This window comes from Ursus arctos, unplaced genomic scaffold (assembly GCF_023065955.2).
Source record: "Ursus arctos isolate Adak ecotype North America unplaced genomic scaffold, UrsArc2.0 scaffold_19, whole genome shotgun sequence".
Lineage (NCBI taxonomy): Eukaryota > Metazoa > Chordata > Mammalia > Carnivora > Ursidae > Ursus > Ursus arctos.
The window spans coordinates 52,041,650-52,050,445 of NW_026622863.1; the positions used below are offsets into that span (position 1 = coordinate 52,041,650).

Consider the following 8,796-nt stretch of genomic DNA (forward strand, 5'->3'; position numbering starts at 1 on the left):
GTGTTGGTGAACACACAGACCAAATAATGGCATGTGGAGAGGCTCCGTGGGTGGAGGAAGATTCTGTTTTCCATCCCCAACAGTCACCGCCACACACGTCTGCAGGGACAAACCTCATCACCCGTCTCCTCACTAGCTCGTGTGCAGGATTATGGGCGAGGGTGATCAGATGCACAGTATCAGAGACGCAATAAGCAGCACCCAGGACGTGGCAAGCTCTAATGAACAAAGGCTTCAGAACTTCAATAACTAACAGCAAGGCAAGTGAGACCTGTGGGTTCACAGACATTTGAGACGGCTACTGTAGGGCCTCAGGATACATTCAGGATCCTAATTGCAACACACACGGCTCGTGAAACATTTTTGAGTCAAACTGAGAAAAAGGAGCATTAATAACATTTTGTCATATTTTTAATTAATTTAATTAATTATTGACCCAAAGAGTGCCACTGTGCGTGGGAAAGCAGGGCAGTGGGGGGCCGTTGGTGGGGGGGAGGGAGGCTGGGGCGTAGAGAGAGGGAGAGAGAATCTTAAGCAGGCTCCACACACAGAGAGGAGCCCAACGCCGAGGCTCACCGGGCTGGATCTCACAACCATCAGATCATGACCCGAGCCAGAATCAAAAGCTGGAACTCTTAACTGACTGAGACACCCAGGCGCCTTCTCTGCAGCAGTTTTACTTGCAGCCCGCCAAACTGGAAACAGTTACAATAGCCATGCACAGATGAATACATAAATAAGTAGTGCTGTATCCATAGAACATACTTCTCAAAGATACAAAGAATGGTCTGTTCATATAAACACCACTGATGAATTTGAAACTAAATACGTCCCATGAGGGGACCCAAGGAAAAGGAGGAGAAAACACTTGAAGACTTTGATCATAAATTCTAGAAAGTGCTGACTCATCTATAATGAAAAGCAAGTCAATGGCTGCCTTGGGGAGAGATTATTAGGACACAAAGTAAATGTGGGGGTGACGGAAAGGTTTATCATCGTAATTGACGGCTTCGTGGGTTTCTCTGAATGTCAAACAGTCAAATGGCACAACTGAGTGATGGACACCACACGTCATTTATACCTTACTGAAACCTAAAGATATATGGCTCAAATTAAGTCTGGACTCCATACGCTTTAGATCAAGCTTGGCCACCATACTGACCACCACTTCTCTCCTCATCAGAAGGCACTTGCCTCAGTGGCAGCAAAAACAGATGAGCGATGAGTGTTGCCATTTCATTCAGCAGGGGTACCAGCTGAGTCACAAAGGCCTCATGGCTGCACTAAGAGGTCTCTCCTGTCTCTGTCCTTGTTTGGCTGCCACGCACAACCACGGCCTTTGGTGAACAGCCCAGAGGGGCCGAGGAATCCACAAAACCTGTGGAGTGTTTTTTTCTGGCAGGCCCACAGCTACACAAGATACATCCTTCTGGAGGTCCTGAGACTCTCTGTACCGGTTCATCCTTCACAGTCCTGGTGTCTAAACACGATGCATGCCCTTTTCAAAGAGGTACATTACGACCAGTTTATTGGTCTCCTGCACCATTAATCCTGTGTTTCTGTACCAATGATCATTCCCCTGGCCCTTCCACTCTTAAAACCAGTGATGTCACCCTACAGAATTCAGGACATCGAGGCCCCTGGAGCTGCTGCTGTTCACCAGCACTGAGCAGCATGCCATCAACATCCCCTGTGAACAAGAGAACAAGACCATGTCGCTCAGAAGCACCGGACGGTGTCTAACAACAACCAACAACTGCCTCCTCTTCGGGTTGAAACTCTGACCCCACAAGTATCCCGGCATCCAACTATAAATTAGGACCACGGAGCCCTACCGTCTTTCCTTAAAGGCTTTGAGCAGCCAGGCAAACCAGGCCGAAACTGGAGAGCTATCTTCTGCCATCATACGGTCCCTTCTGCGGCACACAACTCTGTTCACCCCTTCACGCTCGCAAACACAGGTAATTTCAACATACAAACACACAGTGAACGGAATCCCCAAGATTAATGGGGGCTTAAACAGCAACATCTTTATTCTCGTACGGCAAGAGCAATGGGAGGCAGACTGTTCCTGGGTTGGTGACTTGGAGGCTGGGAAGTGCCATCACAGAGTTTCAAGAGGACAGTAACATCCCTGAAGATGTCATCCACCTTTTCAAATCTCCAACGTCCTCTAGGACAAAACTGGGTGAGATCCATGCCCTCTCCTCAGAGAGGAAAAATGGGGAAGGATTTAGTGCTCAGGTGACTCGTTAGTCATCCAGCAATTGCCCTGACACTGGGGTATGGGCCCTGGGCGGGTTCAAAAGATGCAATGCAGCTGCTACATACCTGGGATTTATGGAGATGGTAAATGGCAGCTTCATAAGGGATCTCCTCCAGTGTTGTTAACATTCACCGAATAAATGCCTGCACATTTAAGGCAGTTCTCCCATTTGAGATTTGTGAAATCCTATGAGGTTAAGTCCTTCAGATGAAGGCTTTCTCATATTCACTGCGTTTGTAAGGCTTTTCACTACCTTGAGTTCTCTGGAGTGCAACGAGGCTAGCCTTTGGTTAGCCATTTCCCACGTTCTCCATATTCACAGGCCTTCATCTAGGAGACACCGTGGTGTTTTAGGAGCTTGGACTCCTAGGTAAAGAATATCCCACGGATAAATACTCATAAAGCCGTTTTCGGTGTGACTATCTCAATGGTCACTGAAATGGAAGCCACACGTGAACGTTTGCCAAAGTCACTGTACTCCTCAAAGCCTTTCTCCAGCGTGTACTTTTCGGTGCTTAATGAGGCTAGAACTGTGGCTAAAAGATTTCCCACATTCACTGCACTCGTAAGGTCTTTCTCCGGTGTGAATTCTCCTGTGTTTAATGAGACTGGATTTTTGAGTAAAGGACTTCCCACATTCACTGCACTCATAAGGCCTTGATCCAGTGTGTACTCTCTGGTGTTTGAGGAGACTGGAACTGTAGGTAAAGGATTTTCCACATTCATTGCACTCATAGGGCCTCGATCCCGAGTGAACTCTCTGGTGTTTTATGAGACTGGAACTGTAGGTAAAGAACTTCCCACATTCACTGCACTCATACGGCCTCTCTCCAGTGTGAACACTGCGGTGCTGAAAGAGCGCAGAGCTTTCGCTGAAGGATTTCCCACACTCACCACACTCATACGGCCGTTCGCCAGTGTGAATTCTCCGATGTTTAATGAGGTTGGACTTGTTGCTGAATAACTTGCCACATTCGTCACACTTGTGAGGCCTTGCTCCAGTGTGAACTCTCCGGTGCTGAATGAGGCTAGAGCTCTGCCTAAAGGACTTCCCGCATTCCCCACACTCATAAGGCTTTTCCCCAGTGTGCACTCTCCAGTGGTCATTGAGGCTGTAGCTTTTGCTAAAAGATTTCCCACATTCACTGCACAGGAAGCATCTTTCTCTAGCGAGGTCTCTCTGGGGATGAACAAGTGTGTGTTTGTAAGTGAAGTCGTTCGTGCCTTCGGCACAGTTGCGCTGCGCTCTCCATCCAGGGGAGGATGCCCTATACCCAGTCCTCCTGTACGACTTCCCCCTGCTGTGTGTGGCCTGATGCTGGAGGAATCTCGAGGTGGCCAAGATGTCCCTCACAACCTCCCCACAGGAAAAGGGTTTCCCTGACACACAGAATTTGTAGTCCTTCACAAAAGAGGCTCGGTCCATATTGCTTCTGAAGCATTTCTCTCCAGTGTGCTGCTTCAGATGCGGAAGGTTGACGTCGAAATACAACTGTCTCTCACATGCCCCCGTCTTGTGGAGATTCTGTCCACAAAGTGTCGCCTGGTGCTCAGTGGAAAGCAAAATGTCTCTCAAGTCCTGGCCACACACCTCACGAGGATGGGCCCTCTGGGGAGACACAACTGCCTTGCGAGTCCCGACCTGTGACGCTGCTTGTACAGAAACCCTGTGCTCAGGCGCGTCCTCATCCTCTGCTCCATGCCTAAGACCTGAAAGCAAGAAATGCCGGTAAAGCGCATGCTGCCTTTGGTGGGAGGGGGCAGCTACCATACAAGCTACAAATGTGTGTCTAAGAAACCCAGGAACCAGTGCTTGGGATTGTCTGCAGGACCAGGGAGACGGTTCAGGTGGAGGATGGGGCTGCTTAGCAGGAGCGGGCTACAAGGAGCAGAGAATGGGAGAGGCCTCGTGAGGTGAAGGATGCAAGCACTTGGTGTGACACGGAGGAGAGAAGTGGGCTGCGATTCATACCCCTGCCAACAACTTTCCAAAGGAACCGGTCTCCTATTGACACACCTGTCCCGTGCAGGAGGTTGTGTCAAGACCCAAGAAAATAGGACTGTAAACTGGCAGGTGGTGTTCCAGGACTGCTTAAGAACATAGGCACACCCCATGACGTAACATACAGCAGTTAGCGTGCAAAGCGCTGTAGATGGAGTGGTGAGAAAAAAGAGTGAGATATGGATCCCAGAAATGTGAGGTTAACCCCGGGCCAGAAGGAAGAGTAGAGGTGACGAGTAACAGAGTCGATAACGCGGCAAAGTGCCAAGAAAGGGGAAGAAGAGACAGAAGTGAAATGTGGCCCCTGGGGTCAAAATACTAGTCAAACAGAACAGGCTTCTGGTCTGATGTGAACACAGCACTGACATCGTCTCCTCCAGGTACCACTCTGCAGGGCTGGCTTCTTCTGAGCCGTCGTGTTCTGTGTGGGTCAGTATACCTACCGTGAACTACCCGGGGCTCTCCAGTCCAACCCCACTCCCACAATCAGCAAGTGCATGACCACTTCCTGATACAAGTGCTAAGGAAAAGACAGGACAGCTGAGTAGCCATCAGTATCACAGAACGACTCAGCACACGACGGCTCATGGCAAAGAGAACTACACAGTCCCCAGAGAAGTCTGGAGGAGGGTCTCATGAAACAGCCCATGGTCCACAGACGTGGTAACTTTGTCAGAGACAGCAAGTCCTGGTAGAGGCAGGCATGAGGAAGCCTCACAGAGAAAGGAAGCAGACGTGGAGCGGGCAGATATCTTGCATCGAGACAAAGTCACCCAGTCAGGGAGAAGGCATGTAAGGGGATATCCATTACGTTCACTGCAAGGCTCCTGACCCTCATTCCTTCCCTGAAAGTCAGCAGGAAAGCTGGTGTTGGGGTTGCTCCAGGAAGGAGGGCGGTACACTGACCTCAGCCTTACCAACCACAGCACCCACCCCCGGAAGTGGGGAAGGAAGCAGTGCTCACGGTCCCTATGTAAAGACAGACTGCTCTCGGGGACCAAGGGAGGGCAGAGACTAGCTCAGGGCACAGGCGTGGGGTCGAGGGTCTTACCCAAGGAGTTTATAAGTGCCAAGTTCTCCAGCATCACATCCTGGTACAGACATCTCTGAGCCTCATCAAGGAGACCCCATTCTTCCCAGGAGAAGTACACGGCCACGTCTTCAAAGGTCACCCTGCCCTGGCAGGAGGGGGACAGAGGAAATCACAAAAACACCCTCTCCCAAGAACCATACCCATTTTCCCACCCACATCGATCTACCCTATGCCCATCCTCCCCTGATCTCCCCATCCCAGAGGAGAAACCAGGCCTTGGTGCCACGGCGCCACTGTCTCCTCGTGGGCCCATGATGGCAGGGTCCTGCCGACAGAAGAAGAGGCAGGTGGACAAGTATACATCTACGTTGTGGACCTGGCATAGAGGTATCCTCCCGGCCATCCAGGTTATTCTACTGAAAACCAGGGCCCTGGCATCGGTCAGGCATACTCCCTCTCCAAGTACACATCATTCTTGAGACTGGATGCCACAGCCACATGCCTCTGGCCACCACACCTCATTGTCCCACACTACGGAAATCTCGCTGGCCTCCCCACACATCACTGCTGTTTTTACCACCTCCTCTTCACCCCACTGGTGAGGGCAGGAGTCCCGTCTTAGGGTTATGGGGATGGCCAAACACATGACACCTGACCACGGACAGAGGAGATGGATAGCACTTTAGTAATCACAGATATTCGCAGCCTGGAGAGGAGGACACCACGCCCCACACAGGCCCACATGCGGATGGCACTCTGACACAGAGTGAACAACCAGGAGCTGTAGGATCAAGAGGGTGAGGTGCCTCCTGGTTCCTGTAAGAGGATGTGATGGGCTTGTCTGAGGAACTCCGTGGGCTGGTAGGGCACTGAAACCCATACAGAGGGAGAAGCAGGAAATGCACCTTTGATGAAAAGGCTGTTTGATTAGGAGACCTTCCCAACAGCAGAAGATTGGGGAGGAGATCTTACGTTCAAGCCATGAGTTCCTCCATCTTGTACCAGACAAGGTCCTCCTCCCTCCCCCTGTGCTGTACTTGCCCCCTCAGCAATCACAATCTTCCTCTGTCCACCTGACCCTCATTCAGAGCAAGGCTCCTCGGTGGCCTACCCCAGGCCTAGTGACGCTCACGGGTGATCACATCCGCACTTCACACATGACCTTATTCCTCCAGGATGAAACACCCCAGGCCCTACCAAAGTCCTCACAAAACCCTGGTGGAGTTGAGAGTGGAGAAGCACCACCAGCACAGGCCCGAGTGTCATCGTCTCGCCTTAAGTACTCCTAAGCTGCTGTATCCCTCTCATGTCTACTCTTCTGCTGGAAACCTTGGCCACTTGCCCGAGTATCCTGTCCCCGACACACTCTCCCGTCATGGCCACTCACATCCCTCATCTCTGAAGTCATACCATCACCTAAGTATCCAGTCCTGGTCCCCCCTCCTCCCCAACTTCCTAGCACCGTAACAGCTCTACCACCATAACCAGGAGACTGCTCCTCATGACTGTGACCCACAGCTCACTCACCTGGGCCCACACAGTAGCCATGATGTCTTTAGATATCTCCCTTTTGAACCCCCCCCCCCCCCAGATTTCCAGACCTGTGTGTTTGGCTGCTCACTTAATGCATCCACTCAGGGCTCCCCAGCACATCTCCCACCAACATCACTCATACTACCAACCCCCTCATCTCAGTCGATGGAGTTTCCATTCCTAAAGCTGCTAAGAACAAAAACCCTAGAGATAACCCTGAATCCTCCCCTTCACCCTGCCTCGGTGCACATTAGAAAATCAGTGCTCACTTTTTAAAAAAACACATATCCAGAATCCAGTGACATCCAGGCCAGCACTCCCGTCCAATAACCCTCACCTAGACTACGAGGGTAGCCTCCACCCTGATCTTCCTGCCTCCTCCCTCGGCCCATAGCGGGTACTGCATGCTATAGCGGGATGGACCCTATCAGGACTGTGGTAATATCACGTGGCTGCTCCTATCTAAGCCTCCCATCACCACCAGAAGACTCACCCCACGTCTCTTGCAGTCATTCCACTCCTGACTGCTGTCCCCCTGTTCTTTGCTCCTACCCGCAAGAAAAGAAAACGGTGGTTTCCCCAGCAGTTCCAGATGAGTGTTAACTCAGGCATGTGCACACCCTGCTACCAGTTCCCGGAATTACCGTGCACACACTGGTTGCCAGAAACGGAAACCCCTTCATAGAACTCCTGGCACGGTCCTGGGGTTTCCCCAGGGTCTCCAGAGCCCAAACTTGGGGGAATGGCACCTAAGAGTCGCGGGACACAACAATGCATAAGACAAGCGGGTGGGGGTCAGGTCAGGGCCAGCGAGGGACTGGGCCAACTTCCTCTTGTTCGTGTTGGTTCTGTAAGCGCTTCTGCAGCCTCGGGAACTGGAGAGAATGTAGCCTTAGACCCACAAGACCACGGTGGATGCGACGGACTCAAAGCCCTCTGGACCCTTGCCCGGCCCTGAAGACCAGAACTCGGCTGGCTGGCAGTTCAAGGTCTGTGCCTCAGTGCTCAGTATCGCCCCTTAGGTGCGGCCCCCACCCGGAGCCCGCTCCCCCAGGCAGTACGCCGGCGCTCACACACCGGGCCCCCGCCCATTCCCGCCTCCCTGTCCGGGACACCGGGGCCCGGGCCGCAGGGACTCGAGCAGGTGCCCCGCGCCTTTCGGGGCTTTCGGGTCTGGGTGGGGGGAGGGCGAGGAGGGCCCCGGGGACGAGCGTTTACCTGAGCTGGGTCCCTGGGCGCGGCCGCCGCCATCGGACTCGGTGGGCGGAGCGGACACCCGGGCCGGTGGTCCGGGTCCCGGGCCCGGCGCGGGCAGCACCGGCGGCGTCGCCGAGCTGCGGGCCCGCAACCGTGCAGCAGGGTTGGCGCTCCTCTCGCCTCTTCTAGGTCGCGTGAAGTCGGTATGGGCGCAGAACTCCGAAACCTCTTCCGGGATGAACAAAGCCGCGAGCAGGTATCTTGGCCTCGGTGAGGAGACAGGCGGAAGTCCCGCCCGCGTGGGACTGGTCACAAGCGGAAGAGCCTCTTTTGAAGCTTTCCTTGGAGAGCAACGCTGCCCCTCGACTCTTTGCATTCTGGGTAACGTAGTCCCCACAGTTCCAAGGCCGGGAGCCAGGGACTTCTTGCAGAGGTGGTCTAAGGTCTGGTGGGAATGGCGTAGGGAAAAGCAGATGGTGCGGGCGTCGCTTCCACTTCGAGAGTATATAATCGTATTTCTGCGCAGTGCTCTCTGCAGCTGATCACCCAAGTGTTTGGAGACACTTCATACCCAGCAAAGTCAGCATACTCCCGGAGGCTAAAAATATTGTTCTGGATGCTCCCAAAGGCTACAAATCAAATGAACACATCATTCCATAGAGTCTTTCAGACACTGATGTGTCCACGCCTAGTGGAAGCTAATAAACATTATCTTTTTTCAATCTGTGTCTCATCGTGGTCCCATTGACAATAGGCAGGTGGACA

At 52.6% G+C, this 8,796-nt stretch overlaps 1 protein-coding gene across 2 annotated transcripts; it reads right to left on the reverse strand.

Annotated features, from left to right (window-relative positions):
* Window positions 1-2,004: 2,004 nt before the first annotated feature.
* LOC113249965 (zinc finger protein 256-like) lies at window positions 2,005-8,441 on the reverse strand. Of its 2 annotated transcripts, none has more exons than XM_026491394.4 (3): window positions 8,053-8,441; window positions 5,320-5,446; window positions 2,005-3,976 (listed from the first exon to the last, which is right to left on the reverse strand). In XM_026491394.4, exons 1-3 carry the CDS (start codon window positions 8,083-8,085, stop codon window positions 2,748-2,750), a joined length of 1,389 nt encoding a protein of 462 aa, XP_026347179.3. In that variant the 5' UTR covers window positions 8,086-8,441; the 3' UTR covers window positions 2,005-2,747. The 2 variants fall into 2 exon arrangements, with proteins under 2 accessions (XP_026347179.3, XP_048080079.2); XM_048224122.2 differs by lacking the exon at window positions 8,053-8,441 and adding an exon at window positions 7,328-7,835.
* Window positions 8,442-8,796: the final 355 nt, after the last annotated feature.

Coding starts and splice junctions, on each gene's coding strand:
- LOC113249965 (XM_026491394.4), bottom strand. CDS start 8,085: ATGGCGGCGGCCGCGCCCAGGGACCCAGCTCAG. Junction 5,447..8,052: donor CGCCCAGGGACCCAGCTCAG/GTAAACGCTCGT, acceptor CCCTCCTGCCAG/GGCAGGGTGACCTTTGAAGA. Junction 3,977..5,319: donor GGCACTTATAAACTCCTTGG/GTAAGACCCTCG, acceptor TCTTGCTTTCAG/GTCTTAGGCATGGAGCAGAG.